At 33.8% G+C, this 21,753-nt stretch overlaps 1 protein-coding gene across 1 annotated transcript; it reads left to right on the forward strand.

The window, feature by feature from the left end:
• The first annotated feature begins 1,093 nt into the window (after window positions 1–1,093).
• Window positions 1,094–21,722, forward strand: LOC117929626 (proline-, glutamic acid- and leucine-rich protein 1-like). The gene is made up of 13 exons (XM_034849973.1): window positions 1,094–1,609; window positions 2,651–2,767; window positions 3,789–3,853; window positions 4,341–4,446; window positions 4,955–5,026; window positions 5,733–5,792; window positions 5,914–6,043; window positions 6,163–6,311; window positions 6,488–6,672; window positions 8,068–8,195; window positions 9,047–9,333; window positions 17,185–17,425; window positions 20,872–21,722. The coding sequence occupies exons 1-13, from the start codon at window positions 1,349–1,351 to the stop codon at window positions 21,528–21,530; spliced, it is 2,460 nt and encodes an 819-aa protein (XP_034705864.1). The 5' UTR covers window positions 1,094–1,348; the 3' UTR covers window positions 21,531–21,722.
• The last annotated feature ends 31 nt before the right edge of the window (window positions 21,723–21,753 follow it).

Genomic DNA, 21,753 nt, shown 5'->3' on the forward strand with positions numbered 1-21,753 from the left:
GATGTTTTGCAAATTTGTTGTACGCATGGCCATCCAGGTATCTCAAAAACAATTAACTTACGTTGTTCCATTATTTTAACTTATATACTTAATAATATTAAATTTTAAAAATTTTCAAAAAGCATTATAAATAATTTTTTAACTTCTTAAAAATTATTTTCTACATTTTATCAAATGTTTTTTCTTTAAAAATGTTTTTTATGCTAAAAATACTTTCAAAATTAGTAATAGTGAATGAAGATTTTCTTTTTTCTTGTGTTTATCATAATCACTAAATATATATATAATTATTTGAATAAATCTCTCATATAAATTTTGTGTTAAAAATTAAAATAATTTATCATTATTAGATTATGGTCAAAATTAATTTTTAGAAAATTTTAAACCCATTTAACTTCAACATATAAATCAAATTTTGATCTATTTTTTTTTATTGTTAGAAGTTTAGTTTGGTTTTGAAGTTTAATTTAATTTTACTTTAATGTTATGTTTGGTTTATGGAAAATATTAAGAAAAGAAAAAAAAAATGTGAAAGAAAATGATTTTATTATATTTGGTTGTATATAAAAAATATTAATAAAAATAAATATGATTAAAACTAGTTAGAAACTTATGTATTTTTAAATTATTTAATCTTTATATAAATGAATTAAAATAAGTAAATTTGATTTGAAGTAACAAATAAAAATAATTTATTTCTTATTTTTTTTTTATAATTTTCTTATTTATTTCTCTTGCATTTTTTTGGAATCAAATATAGCATAATTATAAATGAATCATATCAATTTAATTAATTTTCCTTAAAAAAACTAATTCCTATGAAAAATAAAGAAAAAGATGGATTAGAAATTCTTTTATTTTTTTTCAAAATGTATACCATACTAGTAATTGTTTATTAATTTTTTATATCAAAATTAAAACATGTCCAAATTACTCAGGAGAAAAAAAGTCTAAATATCACTAAATAATAATAAATAATAATAATATTCGAAAAAAATAGCTTTAATTTTAATTTACATAATTTTTTTCCTTTTTTTCTTTATTTATTTTTATTTTTCCTGTTTCTATTTTTTAAACCAATGGGCGGTAGAAGACAAAGCTGAGTAGGAATCATACGCATTTCATATTCGAGTCTTCCGGGTTCTGACACAGAGCCACCATGCAAGCGTTACAAATCCGCTGCACACCCACGAAACAGCGGTGGCGGTAGGTGGAAAGTAACAGCCACTCATCCCTTCCTCATCGCAAAACGACACAGCCACAACCACCTCTGATTCATCGTCCTCAATCCTTTTTCGTCTGGCCGACTCCATTTTTTTTCGTTAATTTCTGTGGAAGTTCATCGGCGATGGGTCATATCAAGAACATGTACGACATCAGGCTGAAGCCGCGGCTACTGAGATCTCTGGTCAAAGACTACCTACCGGAAGAGTTCCGGCACCCTATTCCGAGCCCACACGAGCTTTCCTACCTGGTTGAGACTCTCAAGACTTTTCGGCTTCTCTCCGAGGCATTTCCGGAGGAATGCAGTTCCGACGTGGTCGAGAACTGGACCGCCGCCGTCGACGAGTGGATCGAGCGTTTGTTGATTCTCGTAACCTGCGAAATGGTTAATTGAACTCATCACCACTGTTTTCTTCCGTTTGGTTACTCGGAAAATTAAATTTGCTTTATTTACTTAGTAATATTAATACTGCGAAGAAATAGGATTTTTCTTAATTAGTAGGGCCTCATTTTATGTCGCTTTACTTGATAGAAAATCCAAATCTCACGTGGAGCAGCCTTGGAGTTGATTTTCCCACTTATTTTCAATTATATCAATATAAATACTTTTCCTGTCATACTAAATTAAAAAAATAATTTTTAAATATATACATATATAAGCACATTTTATTTGTGTGGAAGATTCAATTTTTTTCTTTTTAACATTTTCTTTACACAGAAATCTTAAGCATTTTTGTTAACTGAAATTAAAATAAGATTTTTCAGATTTTTAATTTTTTATCAAATTTAAAATAAGAAATAATATTATTTTTTTTTTTAAAAAATTTAAATTAAGAAACAGGTATTTTCTTTTAGGTAAAGTAAGTAATTTTTTATTTTCAGATTTGAAAATCGGGAAATAGAGTATTTCCCCAGAAAATTTATAGGACGTGTTGGGGTGTGGGGTGGTGTTTGGTTTTCTCAAAATTTCGTTTGGTTAAAAAGAAAAACATGGAGGAAAAGGAAAGAAGGCGAAAAAAATTTTAGATTTACTTCCGTGTGTTTGGAAAAATGATTTTCCCGCGAAAAGATACATTTCAGGTACAGGGAGATTATCTTCTAAAATTCTGTTCAGTCATAACAGGTTTTCCCCAAAATATGTCTGAATATCTTTGTGCATGGGTGGAGCCTTAAAAGAAAAGTATTTAAGGCTTAGTTTAATGGAGTTTCAACTTTCTCGGATCCCAAACATGATTCTTTCTCTACAAGTTTCTTATCAACCAACCAAGTAATAGTATTGAAGCACCTCAAGGTTATTTTTTACTAGTATTGCTATATCTTCGGATTGTGGTATAAGCAAATTCTTGAATTCCATATTTTGATATGCAAAATTATGTAAAGGATCTGTTGAATGTGTTATTGAATTGGTAATGTTGTTTTGCTGCAGCCTGATAAATGCTGGGTAGGAGTCTCCTTGCTTGGGCTGACTTGTCAGGAGTGCAGCTCCTCCCGATTCTTGTCCTCCTACTCCTTTTGGCTTGATGATCTCATACCGCTTTTAGATGTATGTGTATTGAACCTCATTTTCTGTTTTATTATTAATCATGCACCTGTTTTTTCATTCACATAAGTGATTCATTTTGCTACTTGGACCATCTAGATGAATCCTTTTTTGCTATCCAAATCCATCTTACAGAATTGTTACTTTACAGAAGAGAAAACACATATGGATGAATTAAAATATAATCCCGTGTTTCAGCAAAGTCAAATAATGAGAAATGAGTTAGCACTTATGCAAGATGGCAGCCTCACTGGCCTTGTGGGAGTTTTTGTGAACTTTTTTCTTCTTCAATGTCTTTGAATTATGATTTTCACTCATTGTCACAATGTTTTTGGTGTTGCTACTTACTATATTTTCCGTGGTCAAGCTGGTCTATCGTGCATCAATCTAGTGTAGAATATTCTAACAATTGATGATTTTGAACCCGTTTGATTCTTTCCCATGTATGATTTCTGGTGGTTTGAGCTAATATCTTCAATGAGGTTCCTTAAAACAACAAAAGAAAGAAAGGAATTTCCATTTGTTTAACTTAGTTTTGGCTTAAATGCTAGAAGCAACTATTGCCTTGCCATTTTGTCTGAAGGGTGATAAACTGCTTTGAACTTGTTAATTCACATGTGGTCTGTGTATCTTATACTGGACATTATCTGGTAAGAACTGATCCCCACGCTATAATGTACCGACACGGGTGCACATGGTCATGCTGCTAATGTGTGTGACTTCTGGCATCAAAGTAAAGGGTGAACTCACTCTACAAGACAGATTTTTTTTTTCTTTTCTGTGGGAGGTGTCCTGACGCTGTATACTTCCTTTTTTTTTTCATTGACTTTTCTTCAAGAGACATGTTCTGTAGAGAGTCTCGCTGTTTGGAGATTGCAACTTTTTCATTTATACATTGAAAAGTACTTCCTCGGTAATTTTTGAAAATTTATGGTTAGAGTTATTGGACCTTTTAAGTTTCTTAAGTAAGATCATTTGACAGAATTGAAGTGTAACATACTATGTGCTTTCTTATGTTATGCAGCCATCATCAGAAGCTCAGACTTTAAAGGTGGTATGTTGTATCTCAATATCGGATCTCTTCACAAGGTTGGTTTTCCCTCTGCCCCTCATGTAAAATAGATGATCTTTTTCTTGTACTTTTCTTTCTGAATAAAAAAAAAAAAAGGAAGAAAGTAGTGAATTATGATGCAGTTGGAAGTGGCTGATCAAATAGATGATTTTTGAACTAGTTTTCCATAAAATTTGATCTGGAGAGGATGACTTTTCTGTGCCCTGTATCATTCAGTAGCTTTTCTACATCGTTGTTTTCAATTTTTTTAAGTCGTTAATTAGAACCCCCATAATTGCTTTAATCTCCAGTGCTTCCATTTCTCATCAATATTCTGGTGCATGGGGTTTGCAATGAACTTTTTGTCTATTCTTCATTCTGTCATTTGGCATTACCTATTAAGCGGTTCAAATATTGTATCTCATTTCCAAATTACCACTCCTAAAGCTTCATGTTTAGCTCTACTATTTGTCAATACTCTTACAATTCTATTACCTTTTAATTTAGTATCCCTTCCTGCATTAGGTTGGGTGGATATTCAAATGCAAAGAAAGATGGGACATCCTATGCTGCAAAACTTGTTCAGCCAGTTTTGAAGCTTTTAAATGAGGATACCTCGGAGGCTGTATTGGTTAGTAGCTGTAGTATGGACTAGGCACATACATGCACACACTTATCGTTGGAAGCTTCCTTTTACTTTTTCATCACACTGTTGTCTTGATCTTTATGACTTGTTCATAATTTTGTCTGAAACAAGTTACTAAATGAATCTATAAATGGACAATACATAGGAAATATAGTATTTGCTGAAGGATAGCCTTTTTCATTGTGAAAATTAAATGTAGACACAAATTGGGACAGGACTCTTTTAACTATTATCTAATTAGGGTCGAATGATAACAGTCAATTTTTGTATATTTGAGTTTGTAGCATTGTGTAGGTATCAACTCTTTGGGCTATGTTGCATTGGATAGATGTAGGGCAAGGTGGCTCCTTTTCTGCCTTACCTCTTAACACTTCACTTAGTTGCTTCTGCAGTTGAATTAACATTTTTTATGTATCCACCCTTTATGCTAAATATTCAAAGTTATACAACTCAAGTTTGTGTTTCATCTCATTAAATGTGATTGCTTGTGCAGGAAGCAGCAGCTACTTTGCTATGCACCATATTAACTTTCTTTCCATCATCTGTTGATTGTGATTATGAGATTGTGAGTTCTAATTGTCCTTTGCCTTCCTGAACTGCCAACTACACACTGCTTTAACATTTTTTTTTTTGCGTTTCAGCCACAACATATTTTACATGATATTGATAAATTAATCTGTAAAACTTTTAGTTTCAGCACTTAAGAAAACAAAAACATGGGCATGATTTGGTTGTGTTAATAAACATTGGGTTGTGTAAAAGTGGGAGCAACATATGTGATGCTTTATATCTATAACCATGAACAATGCAGATCTATGACACTGGGAAGAGAATACTGCTAATACAGATACATGTTTTCCCGTATGCTATTGAATATTTGTTGATATGTAGATATGTTCATCAGTATCTCTATATCTAGGTTTATCAATAAATAATTCAATAATGATATTATCAATGTCAATAAATACTATTAACATATGCTAGTATCTTCTATGATCAATATTTAAGTTGATACATATCTTGAGAATCTCTATATGATTATTGATATTTTATTCCTTGTTTTCCACCATATATGGGATGAATGCCAGGTTTACTTGAAATAGTTTACATGCTATTGCAAAATGAAACCACAATTTAAATTGGTTTTGCTCTCTTTTGCTGATGAGGAAGCTAACTGGTTATCCTATTTTTCTTATCTTACCTCTAGATGTTCTTTGAAATTGGTTGACCAATGCACATGTCCTGAAATGAGTGCACAATTCTTTTTGCAGACTGAAACTTCTGTCGTTTCACAAATAATGTCATGGAGAAGCAACCTTAATGTGTTAAGGGTGAGCATATCCTTATTGCAGTCTCTGGCATGGTTGCATGTCACTAAACTATTGCAGTATCCATGCGCATGGAGTAGTTTATTGAGACTATTTTGTAACTCTGTTGGTTTTCAATGTTCAGAGATGTGCTCAGTGCTTATCATTACTTCCAAAGTCAAGAGGAGATGAGGAAAGCTGGTTGTTAATGATTCAAAAAATATTAGCATCAATAAATTATAACCTGAATGATGCATTCCTAGGTCTTGAAGAAGGTATTTTTAATTACAATGTCTTGGTTATATTGATGCTAGCTAGATGAGAACCAACACCTATTCGCATCTACCTGGAAAACTAGTTGTATTAATGAAGCTACTAATTATGGTTCCATCAGGAACAGACATCCCAACTCCCTTAGGAGAGCAGGAAATGTCAAGAGAAGCATTTTATCTGGCAAGGAGAAGATCTAAGCAATTGCTACACATAATCCCAACACTGATGCTTAGTTGTTGCATGATGCTTGTAAATCCTTATCCTGCTCAGGTAACTTTTTTGACTCTCTCATTGCTTTTTTCTGCCCATCAACTTCAGGGAAGAGTAGAAACATAATCAAATTAGTTCTGTGAAAATACAGGGAGGTTTAATCTGTTTTCCATTGAAATCCAACGATTATAACTAAATTAGCATTCTTTGCAAACATCATTTTTTTTGCTCAACAGGTTTCTGTTCCAATTAATTCATTATTAGCACTTGTTGAGAGAGTGTTGAAGGTGGATGGCTCTTTGTCTCAATCTCCACTGCCATCCACGGCTGCTATGCAACAAGAGTTCATTTGTTCTGAGCTTCCAGCTTTGCACTTAGCCAGTTTAGATCTCCTTGAAGCAATCATAAGAGGAGTTCGCAGGTGAACCGTATAGTCCTAAAACATATGTGTTAGTCTTTATTCTTTGTATTTTAAGATCCTAGACGGGTGAGAGCATGTATTTGAATCTTACAATTTGTTTTTGTATACTGGTAACCTTGAAACCATGGAGTAGACATGTCATGAAACAAAATTGCCTCCAAAACATATCTTATCGTGTAGCTTTATTATTTGCTTGTTCTAGATGCAAGAACCAATAAAATATTGCAATTTATAGGAAGGGGGAAGAAATCTTGTGAGGGATATGGTGAACAAATATCCCTCTTAAAAATTGTTTCTGTTTTTAGAGTTCTTTGTCAGATTTGGTCCAATTAATCTAGGCTTTTCTGCATGGAATAATTTAGGCTTGACTTTGAAAAATTCATCGCTTTATATGGCTGGAAAGTCATTATCTTGTTTCCCATGTTGTGGCAAGCAGTTATTATTTTGTGGGTTACATTCTTTCAGTAAAGTTGGAAGTTTTTGAGATTGCAACAGCTCAATTTTGCTCCAACAATAGTATAGTGATGGTCATTCGATGTGATGTTCTGATGTACCTAAATCAGAAGGGGGTGAAAGGTAGAGAATATTACTGCTGAAAAGTCAAAATGTAGCCTAAAGTAATACAATGTCTATATCTTTACTTTGATTGGCACCCCCATTTGTATTCTCCTAGTGTACCCCCTTTTCTTAATTGCACTTGTTGATATATTTTCTGTTTACCTATTAAAAAAATGCTTGCATCTTTACTAGGTTCTTTGAGTTCATCTCCATTTTAGGGTCAACCATGGATTTTATTCGGAAGTAACTGTTGATAAATATTTATATAGGTACCACTGCTAGCAAATAAGGGTGACTCAAAAAATTCTTCATAAGATCTCAGTAACACTTGGTTGATTTTGATATGAAGATGATGCTTTTATGGAGACCTATTAAACATTTTGTCGTTTTCCTTTGCCATCGTTAATGTTTATCTGCACTTAATAACAGAATGGTTCATTCAGTGAGCTGAGCTTTGCAACTCTATGGTGTTTAATGTCATCTCCATTTGTTGAAATCGCTCGTCTTCCTGGATAATTTTCACTCACAACTTTCTTAATCCTTGTTTCTTTTAATGATAGATTTATTCATTTAGTTTCTTCTTCTATTTAGTCACTGGTTTTCTTGTAGTTGTCATCTCCTTCTGAGAACATGAGTCAGAATTGCTTTATCCTTGTTTCCATGAGCAATAAAGAGACTTCCATCCATCCATATGTGTGTGTGTGTGTGCATATATATATATATATATATTGCTTCTTTTTATGTTTGGTAGAAATGGTTTTCTTCCCTTTATTTTCGGATCTGTGTATATTCAACATATGCAATTGCTTATATTCTGCTTAAATTTTAATTTTGCAGTCAACTATTACCACATGCTGCTGAAATCATTGGACTCTTAAAAGAATATTTCAAGAGATGTGTATTGCCAGGACTAAGGGTAAAAATCTATATGATCGTAAGGATCTTTCTGCTGACACAAGGAATAGGTATGCAGAACTTCATAATGCTACTATAACATATATTTTATTTTATTTTATTTTGCTACTGCTTAGCATTTGAGTGCAGGTATAGAGCATCAATGAGTTTCTGCTAGGGAAATGCAACCAAAAAAATAAAATATTGTATTTTATTTTTGAAAATACATATCCCTGATGTCCTCAATAACATTTGAAAATATTGTATTTTTGATGCATATCCCTGATGTATGCATTCATACCTATGCATACATGGTATGCATCAACTGATTCCGAACTCTCAGTTCATGATGTCCTCCCAATCTAAATATTGTAACACTGCTCTACATTTTCAAGAATTAGAGATACAAACACCAATATTTCAAAAATAGTATACCAAGAATCATTTGAACATTTATTTTACAAAATGAGCATACCCAAAATTGTGCCATATGCTGGTTTTTACCCAAAACTGCCTTACATATACACATTTGCTGAAACATGGAATTGATCCTGCCTGGAAACTTGGGTAAATAATAATTCATCAACTAAAAATTTACCTCTGGAAATTCTCAATCTTTTTTATTTTTTTGTTCTGTTGGGGTGGGGAATTTAAGCTGGGATTGAGCCCGATATCTGATGTTTAAAGATAGTTTGACTTGAGTGCCAGCATGACTTCCTTCACAATATGCTCTCGCATGAAATCTTTTTATGTGGATCTTCTTGTTCCCTCTTCTTGCCCGCCATTATTTCTATACTTGTTTTTAGCTTGATCTAGCCTTTCTTTGAGAGTAATATTTCTTGTTTTTTGCTCCTTTATCTATCCCTATTCCTGAAAATGAGGTCACATAGCATACTAATTAGCATGATGGTATCTCATGCAGGTGTAGCATTGCATATTGGTGAGGAAGTTATCAGCAATGCATTTATTGATTTGGATGTTATTGGGTGTGGAAGTGGGGCAGAATCATCTAGTGCACACTCAAAAATCACTACTGAAGCATTACCACAACTTAGTTGTAAGAAAAGGAAGCGTGTTGATGTGACCAGGAATCTTGAGGAGCATCCAGAAGGGGTTGGCTTGGAAGTTCAAGTACCTGAAAACAATTCAACTTCCCCTACTCCTTTGAAGATTGCTGCACTAGAGGCATTGGAAACTCTTCTCACTGTGGTAAGTCTTTTCTGCATGTATGAAGAATGTTGTGCCAACAAGTTAAGCATTAGTGAGCTTGATTTACATAGCTGGCTAATTCCTTACATAGTTACTATTTTAGGGCAGGGGGTAGTTTAACATGATATCAGAAATTAAATTTCTGGCAATATTGAGTTTGAACCTCTTTATTTGTTTTTTCCCCATTTGTCCAACCCACATGTGAGAAAGGGATGCAGTGAGACAGCATGTTAAGTATTAGTGAGCATCACATTCTTGCCCTTTTTGGCTTGCATTGTTGGACTTTTAAAGGAGAGGAAAAAAAATTTATATGAATGGCTTACATAAAAAGAAGAATTTCAGGGATTGCAGGAAGATAGACTGTTCAGGAAATGAGTTTACTGTGTAACTATATATGTGGGTTTTGAATTTTCTTCTGGTGGAAGTGAAAGCATTTTTGACAGGAGGCTAAACACTGAGGATGTATTAGAGTGTCAGGTTCTAAATGAGTCAACTTGAGCTGCTCCTTGCTTAACTTTTCTGCTACATTTTGTTTGGTTAACCACTGATTTAAATTGAGCTTCTTCATTCCAATGGGCTCATTCTCATTTCAGTTGGACATATAATAAGTGATTTCAGTATAGTTTAAGTAGAGCTTGGGTGACTTAGGGCTTGTTTGGCAACATTTTGAAAAAAATATCAAAAACAGTTATTGATTGCTTCTAGGAACAAAATTCTATTTGGGAACTCAAATATGAAAAATAGTTTCTTTAGATTATTCTTTATGGAGGTACCATACACTTATCTATAATGCAACAGTTCCTAAAAGTATTCTCAATATTTTTAATTATTGTTCAGAACACTCTACAAAAAACAATTGAGAACACCTCAAACTTGTTCTAAAAACAAGTTATTTTAGAATAAATTCTCAAAAAGCTGTTTTTCCATCAAAAGTTTGTTAAACGTGTTCACCAAGTTAGAAAATCGTTTTTGGTTCTAACGAACAAAAATCTATTTTCAATAACAATTTCCAAAGACACCCTTACCCTTAGATTGCAGAAAGCTTCAACTTTGTATTCTCTAGGTAGGAAAGGAAATATCATTCATTTGATTGGAGTTGGTAGCATCAAGCCGATAGTTAGTTCTTTGACCCTCAAGTATTCCCTTTTATTTTCACTTTTGTTATACATTTTCTCCTAGCACTCGTTGCTGGTTACCTCCTTGAATGCAAGCAAGGTGATTGATTTACTCTTGTTGGTTTTGCTCTTTGATGTTATGATCAACTTTTAGAGGAAATCAAATCTCCATTTTACTCAATAGGGTTATCTAGAGAGATATTCAAAGCTTCTGTTTTGAATGGATTCTTACTTTAGTAACCTCTCTAATAGTTTCCTAGTTAATCCTTGATTCTCTACATTACAATTGTATGTTTTTACTTGTTTATAATATATTGGTTGATGAAAATGTCATGATGCTACAACTTTGGTTATGTTGATGAGACCTTATTCTCCTGCTCTGTTGGTTTCTACTTCAATTCCTTTGGTTATGTTGATGAGACCTTATTTTCCCACTCTGTTGGTTTCTACTTCAAGTCTTATTCCTCATATTTGTATGTTTTTACTTGTTTATAATGTATTGGTTGATGAAAATGTCATGATGCTACAACCTTTGCATGGTATTAAAACCTCCCTTGGAACTCCAAGAGTCAACGTTACCATTATGGCTTTTACACACATTTTTTTTAGCCTTATTGTTTCTCCTCAACTCCATTCAAACTCACTCCATTAAACTATATGCTTGGCATGCCTTATTTCTCATCTTCTTAAAGGCTTTAAGCATCTTGGTTATGTTGATGAGACCTTACTCTCCCATTCCGTTGGTTTCTACTTCAAGTCTTATTCCTCGTATTGTCAGGATCAACTAATCGTCATCTGAATCATTTACTTTCTATTTGGAGGAACTCTCTCCTGTTGCTTCTCGCACCCATGAGTCATGAAGCACAAACTCTTCTTGTTGGATAGTCTTACCAACTTTTTCGATTCAAATCATGTATTTAAAGGACCTTCTTTCCCAACTTAAAAAGGACATTTGAACTATAAGCGAGTGTCTTCAATATGTTCTTTTTGTTGCAGAATCTTGAAGGTTGAAGCTATTGATCAGTGAAGAGGACTCGTGGTACTGTTATTGATACCTTATGCGGCCTTGGTTTGACCATTGTGACTCTACGACTTCTGCATGCATTTTTGTACTTCTAATTTGCACTCCTTAGACATGATGCTTATCTTGCAGATTCTATAAATATCTACCAATTTGCAAACTCTGGGACCATGTTGGATTAGATATTTCAATTTTCTTTTATGTTCAAAAAATGGCTCACCTGATCATTAGCGTTAGCAAAACAATCACAATTGTTCTTTGGATTATAAAAATGGTTCTCCTTCATTCGCCAATTAGTTCCATCCCACTAACCAACTTGTTCTTAAGAAGCTCCTTTTAATGCTATAATTATGCACCCTTCGGTTACTTCTCTTTTAATCCTTCCACATACTTTATTTGGAATCTAACAATCAATTTGCTATAGATAACTTGATCTTGCTACTCTAAATATTGTGGTCAATGTCAAATATTTGATAGTGATGGTCGATGTTCTCTAATTTCTCATATTGTGTCTTTTTTGTTTCACATTCCAAAATAACGAATTTTTTATTAAATAATATCTCTAAGGTATCTCTATTCATCATAATATGTTATTAACAAATCTCATATTGAGAGTAATTTCTTTCATAGTTTTTGTCCCTTTTATTTAAATCAAGGGTCAACAAATTAGGAAGTCTCACTCAACAATTGAGTGAATTTTTTTTGTAGATGTTGCTTGGTTAGTGCCTATAGGACTCTTAGTGAAAGGATAATAAGACAAGGATTTTTGAAGAACATGATATACATTGTGGACCTAAATCTTGTAAAGTTAAGCTTTTAGGAAAATTGGTTTTTCAACATGGTCTCAAAGTCTCAATTGGTGGGAGGTCAAGTGTTGATCCTTACCACTTTATGTTTATTTCTCAATTTATAAGTTCCACATGTACGCCTAAAATGGAGGCTACGCATGAGGGAGTGTGTTAGAGAGCATGATGTACATTATGAACTCAAATCCTATTAGCGTAAGTTTTTAGGAAAATTTGTTGCTCAACAAGGATCAATAAATGGAGAAGTCTCTATTCCATTGGGATGACTTTATGACCCTTCTTTAAGTTATTAATGTTTTCACTCTCTTGTCTTTGCGTTAAAGGATCTTCAGAGTTGGGATGCCTTCTTTTTTCTTATTCTAATTCTGAATTATTTCCTAATCAACAAAAATCATTTTTGGTCTTCTTTAACAATGCAACATGGTTGGTGCAAAACCTTTGACCACAACATTGTAACTTCATCTTTTGTAATAATTATTTATTTTAGTCATCCCTTTTCACGGGGTTTGACTTAAGTGGCAAGGGCTTAGGGTTCCAAGTTAAACACTAAGAAAAACAAAGACAAAAGATGTTACATACTCAAAAAATAAAATATTGTTTGTGCCTAGTAATATCTTACTCTATCATGGCTTTCTTAGACTAAATTGCCCAATTCATGCACATTTCAACATTTACTCGTTAGAGTAGTATGAAGTGAATTTTGCATTATTTGAAGCACACTTGAACATTAGCCTTGTGTTTAATGCTTATCCATGTCCCTTTGTTGTCTTTTCTACCATTAATTGGGTTGGATGTCTAGATGACTACAAGTCTACAAGTGGATTGCTCGTTCTTCTGCCAAGATTTAGCATTAAGCAATTTCAATAACCATGGGACTAATTAGATTTAATCTTTATTACAAAAATACGGTCCCTTTTCTTCCAAAACCACCCTTGATTTGGTGTGATAACGTGGGTACTACTTGCATGGCATCTAATCCTATTTCTTACTCCCCAACCAAAGAGATCAAAATTAATTTTCATTTTGTCCAAGACAAGGTAGCATAAAGAATCTTATACTTTGGTACATTTCAAATGTTGATCATTGGGCTAGTCTTCTCACTGAAGGATTATTGCATTAATGCTTTAAGGTTTTATGGTCTAAAATCAAGGTTCACATAGAAAGTATCTTTTATAAGGGTGTATTAAGGAATTCAAATCTCAATGTAACTTGGAGAAATTATCAAGAGTGGATTTGATGCTTTTTCTTCCAAGATCAGTATAGAGGATTTGATGTTTTATGATCCAAGGTCAACATGGAAGATTTGAAGTTTTATGATCTAAGATCAGTGTAAAGATTTGACATTTATTGTCCAAGATCAACATTCATGATGGAACATATCTCGTTCAAAGTTATGTCAAGGAAACAAGGTTTTTCACTGGAAGATTATTTCTTTAGAGTTAAGATGTTTTATAATCTAAGATTAACGTTGAAGATGGAATATATCTCATGTGGAAGGTATCTCTTATAGGGTTTGCTTAGGAGATAAAAATCTGTAGTAATGGATTGTCTCGTAGAAGCTTTGATTTTTATGGCCCAAGTTCAATGTTTGCAATGAAATATAACCCTTGTGGATGTGCATTAAGCAAATAAATCTCTATCTAAATCAACAAAATTATTAAGAGAGAACATGATGTTGGATCGCCCAAGATTAGACATTCGTGATGAAACATATCTCTTACAAAGTTGTGCTATGGGAATTAAAAAACAAACAAACAAACAAACTCCACCTAGCCACAAGAGATATGTTTCATTGTCGGCAAGATATTTTCTTGTTTTTGAAATTCTAATGACTTTAGTAATAGAATTAAAGTTTTAATAAAGGTTGAAATTTGTTAGGATGTGCATTAAAGATAACATACATGTTATTGTTGTTTATGAAGCCCAAATAGGACATAATGAAAGAAGATGAATTTTAAAAAGATATCCTTTGCACTCTCTCTTCGACAAAGAAAGCATGAAGGCTTGAAAATGAAAGAACATATTTGCATGTTCTCTCATTGGAGCAAAAACATGAAAGTTTTAGACCAACATTATGGAGATTGGAATCATTGAGCTATGTGAATCAGGGATGAGTACATGGAACATGCTTACTACTTTGAACCATATATGGTTAGGCTTTTAAGTTTGGGTACATAGATCTCTAGGATATTAGTGATTTATGGTACATTATTTTAAACTATATAGGGAAGGTTTTAACTTGCTCATTTTTGTCTTTTTGAGTGTTTTTTGCTCATTTCCACCCTATTTATATGTTTTTCTTGATCTAACTTTGCAACTGGAGCCTAAATTTTGAGTTCTCACATGAAAATTTCTTCTTTCCTTAAAAACATGAATCAAATTGCTCCTCATAAATAAGTGTTCTATGAATAGATGATTAGCAAAAGAAGAAAAGGAGACTAAGAAGTGTGACAGCCACAAAGCAAGCTCCATCAAAAATCACATACTACATTATGATTTCCTATTTTCCTGGACTGACCCAAGATGACAACTTTTAGATTGTTGGTATGCAAGCTCATAAGGATGCTAAACAAGAACAATGTGGCCATCCTAATCTTCTAGAAGTGTGCGTTTAGTATGCTGGAATAGAAATAGAAATAGGACAGGAGTGGAGCTCAATCACATTGCCATGTGGAAGAGAGGAACCAAAATCTTGGCAAGAGTAGGTTTGTTTTCCATGAGAATAAATATTTGATTCCTATTCTCATTTCTAAAAAGCGATCAAAATGTAGTAATGAATGCATTTTTTATTCCTAGTCCCTATTCCAATATTCAAAACATATCGTAAAAAGATTAGCAATCCAATCCAAACCTGCCCAATAATCTTCTCTAAATATAGGAAGAAAATGAACAATGGATGGGTAATTAGTAAGCTAGCTTCAAATTTGAACAGCTCAATGCATGCCAGCTGGGAATGATCCCCTTACTAGAATACAAGTTCTTCAGTATATAATTTATCAATTACTACCTACCAAATGAAGAAAATCATATTAAAGGGGAAATGGAGATGTCCATTTGGGGAAGCAAATATTGCCAACCTCTATAAAGTGAATGTGGAAAGATCTTAGTAAGAATGGCCCTGTTAAAAAAAAAATTCACCCAATATGCTTCTTACCCTTAACCCAAGGAACAATAGTTGAGAATATTGGAAAAGCATTGCCAAAACTTTCATGTTTATGTGATACCTAGATAATTAGGGTGTATATTCTTTCTATCATAATAGCTTTGTCGTATCCATGGCCATCATTATCACTATTACAATTGTTATCATTACTTTTATTTTCATTGCTATTGTTATTGAATAAAATTTAAATAACAATTAGAAAATGCCTAAATAGTTTGCTATGCAAGCAATGTGAATATTGTGAATAGTAAAATTATTATATATAACTAAAGAATGCATTTCCTATTCCTAGTCCCTATTCAATTATCTAAAACATGTCACAAAAGGATTCGCAATCCAATCCAAACCTGCCCGAGAATCTTTTCTAAATGTAGGAAGAATATGAATAATGAATGGATAAATAGTAAGCTAGCTTCGAATTTGACTAGCTCAACACATGCCGGTTGGGAATGATTCACTTTCTAGAATACAAGTTCTTTACTAAAGACTTTATCAATTACTACCTTCTAAACAAAGAAAATCATATTAAAGGGGAAATGGAGATATCCGTTTGGGGAAGCAAACATCTCCAACCTCCATCAAGTGAATGTGGAAGGATCTTAGTAAGAATGACCCTGTTAAAAAAAAACACCCATTTTCTTTCCCACCCTTAACCTAAGAAACAATAGTTGAGTATATTGGAAAAGAATTGCCAAAACTTGTGTTTATGTGGTCCTTATATAAATATTGGGGTACATATACTTTCTATCATAATAGCTTTGTTGTTTCCATGGCCATCATTATCATTATTACAATTGTTACCATTATTTTTATTTTTATTGCTATTATTATTAAATAAATTTTAAATACCAATGTAGAAAATGCCCAAATAGTTTTATGATGCAAGCAATGTATATATTGTGAATAGTAAAAGTAATATAAATAACATACCATGTATGTATAACACTTATTGGTTGTACCTTTTGGAAATTAGTGTATATTTCCTGTATATTTTGGGTTGCTCTTTTGGCGCCTCCTTTTAATATATAGACTTCATTACCTATAAAATAAAATGTAAGTATAACACTAAAAAACAAGACAACTTTATAAGATGCATTGTGCATTTTACATAGTATTATCTGATGTAATGAATAACTGCATGTGATATGATATGTGTCATTTTCGGTGCACATCATGTTATACAATATGTATCTTCCTTAGCATGTATCTTGCATTTTATGGAACAGACAAGTATGTTTTCAGCAAGGCTGAGCTTAGTCTAGATTGGTTTAGGATTTAACTAAACTAGATTGTTAAGAATCAGGCTAAGTTGGTGAAGATCATTATTATTTTTGTGCTTGGCTCTTTCACAGCCATATGGAATTTGTCTTGTCTAATCTGTACTCCTGGTCTACATATTGAGTACCTTATATTGTGATGACAATTTGGATTTGGGGCAATTTCAAACCAGAATGATACAAAAGAGTAGAATGAACAATTGCTAGTAGCTTACTTTGAATACCTTTAAACTTCAATCTCTAGAACAGTTCTTTTAACTTATAACAGAGCAGGTGATGCCCACTTTTTTAGGATTTCAGTCACCCGTTGCCCAGAGTTACTAACACTGGCCAATATTTAGAAATTTATTTTAATTTCTAATGTAGCATTATTTGCATTCTTGATTTACAGGAAAACAACTTTACAATATATCATTCTTTTAATCTTTCCATGCAATCGAAGTTATAATATGTGTATATGATGTCATAGGGTGGTGCTATGAGATCCAACTGTCTACAATCAAACATCGAACTGCTCCTGATAAATGTAGCAACAAATGCTTTTGATGGAGAATTGGACAATGAAGAAGACAAGGTATTTGCAGCAATGTTTCAATGTAATTCGGTAGATCTTCAGATTGCAGCATTAAGGGCACTTTTAGCATGTCTCCTTCTCCCAGTTCGTCTTTGGCCTTGTCATCTCGCCAAGGGACTTGAGCTTTTCCGCAAAGGTACACATATTTTGCAATTTTTAGATCATTTCCTGTTTTTATTTATTCTAAAATCCATGAGCAAAAAGGTATAAAGTTCAACTGATCAGGAGTTTTAATTTATATTCCCTTTTTCAACATCTGGGGAAGAGAAATATTTGTAGAAGACGAGAGATGGAAGGAAGACAAGGTAAACAATTTTTTCCTTAATAATTTTCTGTACATAGACTCACATATATACACAAAAATCCTAACATCTAAATTAGGAACTTTCTTAACTCAATTACAACAAATCCCTTTGATCACAGGATTGTCTAATTCTCTCTTCAAAATCACAACTTCCCTAATTCTATTCTTCCACACTCTCCCTTAAGCTGGTGAATAGATGTTTTCCATTCCCAACTTGGATACATTTGCTTGAAACTTTGTACTACTTAAACCTTTTGTGAATATATTTTCAAATTGACGGTCAAGAGATACATAAGGAGTACAGATTAATCCACCATCTAATTTCTCCTTGATTTGTTTGTCAATTTCTGTGTTTCAGTCGATCGTGTTGTACTATATTATGTGCAATACTAATTGCAGATTTATTGTTGTGGTAAAATCTCATTGGCCCATCCCATTTAATCTTCAAATCCTCTAAAATAATCTTCAACCATAGTGGTTCACAAACTTTGTAGGCCATTGCTTGAAATTCTGCTTCTGCACTCGACTTTGCTACCAAACTCTATTTGTTACTTCCCCATGTCGCTAGATTCCCACTAAGAAAGGTTCAATACCCAGTAGTTGATCTTCTATCAACCACAGATCTAGCATAATCTACATCTATGTATGCTTCAAGTACTAGTCCCAAGCTTCATTTAAATAGGCGGTGCAAAACAACGGTGGCCTTCAACTACTATCGTGATGGGTTCATGATCTATACCTGCAATGACAGTCGCGAGAATGGTAGTGAGAGGCTGAGACGATCTCAATGAAGATGGCGACTCAACTTTTCCAGCAGTGGCGTGACAACAATGCAAGAAGAAAATGACTACAACGTGAGAAGAAGATGATGATAGTGCGAGGTGGAGACAAGGCATGAGGATGAGATGTTTGTGGTGCGCTTTGTGCTTCCAATAGTAGGGCGATTCAGAAAGCACAATGGCAAGTGGCGACTGTGTACTAACTGTGCCATCTTTGTGATGAGTTCATGATTTGGGGCTTTTTGTTCCTTTCGTGATGAGTTTGTGATCTTGACGAGAGTGACAATCCCAACAACAATCGTGTGATTCAGACGAGTGAGACACCCTTAAAGGTCAACAATGAAGGTCAAATTTTGATCATCAAACTTGGCAATGAAGGCCGAGAATGGTCTCTCCTTGATTCCCAGGTTTATGAGCCTAAGGCTATGATGTCATGTAGAAGATGAGAGATGGAAGAAATACAAGGTAAACAATTTTTTCCCTAATAATTTTCTGTACGTAGACCTGCATATATATACAAAAATCCTAGCATCTAAATTAGGAACTTTCCCAACTTTATTATAACAGATCCCTTTGATCATAGGATTGCCTAATTCTCTCTTCAAAATCACAACTTCCCTAATTCTATTCTTCCACAATATTACACCCCTTAAAAATAAAAAATCTATTAATTGATCTTAAAATAAGCTGGATTAAGATATAATGTGGAATTTAATTTTGTTAAAACCAGGATTAGGAACTTGGAAATAGTAAAAATTGATGGCTATATCCAAAATTGATGAGTTATTGATGGACTTTCCTCACAAAATTAGAATGGGATGTTTAAATAGAGTACTTATAAAAAAGTTTGATCATTGAATACCTATCAATGAAGTTTAAATTCTATATGATTGTTACAACTTGCTTCATAGTATAGACTATAGAGTGTTGGATGTTAAGGAACCTCGACCAAAAGGGGAATTGAATGCAGTCCAATGATGATTTTAAGATTAGATGGGCAGTGACACAGGTAAAAAAGTTGCGAAATGAATCATGAGAAGTTGAGTTGGTAGTAGTTGGGGACAACATGAGGAAATTCATTTATGGTTTGATTGTGTGCATGGGAGACTAATGAACGCATACTAAGGAGGAGTGACTTAATTTAATTAAACGTGTCATGAGAGCAAAAGAAAGGTTAAAATGAAAATCCAGTTCTTTAATGATTGTATGGATTATTGCTTTAGCTACAATTGAATGGATGACTAGAAATAGGAATCTAAGGCTTGTTGGCTTCAATTTTTAGTTGAGTTGAAATGACCATGTATAGATTGTCTGATGGCTCTCTGTTTATACATAGTTACAAAGTGTAATTTGGTTGTTTTATCAGTTTTAAAAACTGGCAATTTTTTCTTTTTAATTATGTTGATATAATTTTAATGATTAGGCATATAGTTATGTTTTATTCCAATGAATTCTCATTCTGTTCAAACTGAATACATCTGTGAAATGTTGTGCTCTTTTAAGTTAAAAATAGTCAATTTTTTTCCTCAAAAGGGCTGCATAAAGAGAATAAAAATGCCTCAATGTTGTTGTAGATTATGCTATAAAAGCCAGATTTTATCTCTGTTGAGATGGGTAGTGGATATTATGGTAAAATAACCAAAGGCATAAGAGATAAACAAGGTGTACAGCTGTAGATGATAAAATAGGTAGTTGTCTATCTTAGCTGGTCTGTTATTAGAGTTCTGCCTTTTTGAGATTTTGGGTTCAACCTCATTTTGCTGGTTTGTTCACCCATTTTTTGAACCCACATATAAGAGGAGATTGCACATGAGGTAGAGCATTGAATATTAGCTTGCTTGATATACATTTTCTCACTACCTAATAGTTTAAGCTTTTAAGGCAAGTGGTAGTCTTTTAGTGCATATGGGCAGCCCAAAAGGGAGGATTGTCATAAATGGAGTATATTTTTAGAACACAATATTTGCAAACTCCCTCAGAACTACAATAATTGGACATGATGCAAGTTGGAAAAGATATTTAAGATGTCTTCGAAATTACATCTCCAAATAGTATAGATAGGTGGAACGGGGTACTACATGATATGGCTCTAAATGGAGTATATTTGGGTAACAGGATATTTAGAATGACCCATTTGGTTGTTGCTTGTCCATCATGGATGCTCTGTATGAAAGTTTGGATTTCAAAATGACCAGGAAAAAACTGTAGAGCAGATCATAATGAGCGTAATCTCATGGAACAATTTAGTGATAAAGAAAGGATGGTGATGGTTTCCCTTGGAATGATAAAAGCCTTTACGTGTATCTAATGCAAGTGCGTGCTTGACCCTCCATTTGATCCTCTTGTGAATGACTTATTTTGTTACATTTTTACATCATATTGCTTATTGTGATCTGCCATTTGATTCTCCAGTGAATGGACAACTTACTGTGTTGCATATAAAGGTCATATTGCTTACTGTGACCTACCATTTGATCCTCCTGTGAATGGCTTCTGTAGGGAAACGTGAAAGAGAAACAAGGCTTGCTGAATTCTGTGCCCATGCCCTGTTGGCCTTAGAAAATCGTGGACAAACAGGGTTCTTTTCCATCAGTGAAATTGCCTGTGCAGAACCCAGCTCCCATGGTGAAGGATTCAACCACAATTTCTCAGAAAATGTACACACAAGTGGTCAGGAAGGCACCATCCTCCCTCTGTCAACCCCTCAATCTTCAGATATTCCTGATTCAGGCGATAACCCGTGTGACAATTGGCTTGGGAATGATGATATAATTGAAGTTCCACCAACCCACCCTGACGAGAACACGGGAAATGCTGGAGAATTTTCAGAGACAAACATCCAGCAAGCTGCTGAAGATCTCCTGGCAGAAAACATTCCCAGGGATGGTTTACTTGGTGAAATTCCAGGAGACAGCAACCAGGAGCAAGCACTTACCATTGAAATGGAGTCAGGAAAAAGTAAGGATGTGATTGTTCTCAAGCCAGATCAGTATCCCAATCCTATCTCAATCAAAGGTGTCAAGGAAGTTTCACAAGATACTGACAGAGGTTTAGAAACAATTCCTGTAGAAGCTGAAGCCGGCATGACCAGGCCAGATAATGAAGCTTCTCTACACTATATTCCCGAGGTTGAGGAGGAAAATCCAGATTCATGGTAGCATCAGGCAAGGAGTTCCAGTAATCAATTAGAGTATGAAGATGAGGATGATTTTGTACTGGTTCGATGGAATAGAACCTTTGAATGCTAAGACAATGTCTAGAGATAGTCTTCCAATTGCAGGTGAATGTAAATCTGGGACATAATTGAAATGTTTGTGGACATAAGTTTGAGTTTCGAGTCAGCTCTCTGGCAAAATTTGTGCTCGTCAACTTTCATGGTCT

This window comes from Vitis riparia, chromosome 14 (genome assembly GCF_004353265.1).
Source record: "Vitis riparia cultivar Riparia Gloire de Montpellier isolate 1030 chromosome 14, EGFV_Vit.rip_1.0, whole genome shotgun sequence".
In the NCBI taxonomy this organism is placed as follows: Eukaryota; Viridiplantae; Streptophyta; class Magnoliopsida; order Vitales; family Vitaceae; genus Vitis; species Vitis riparia.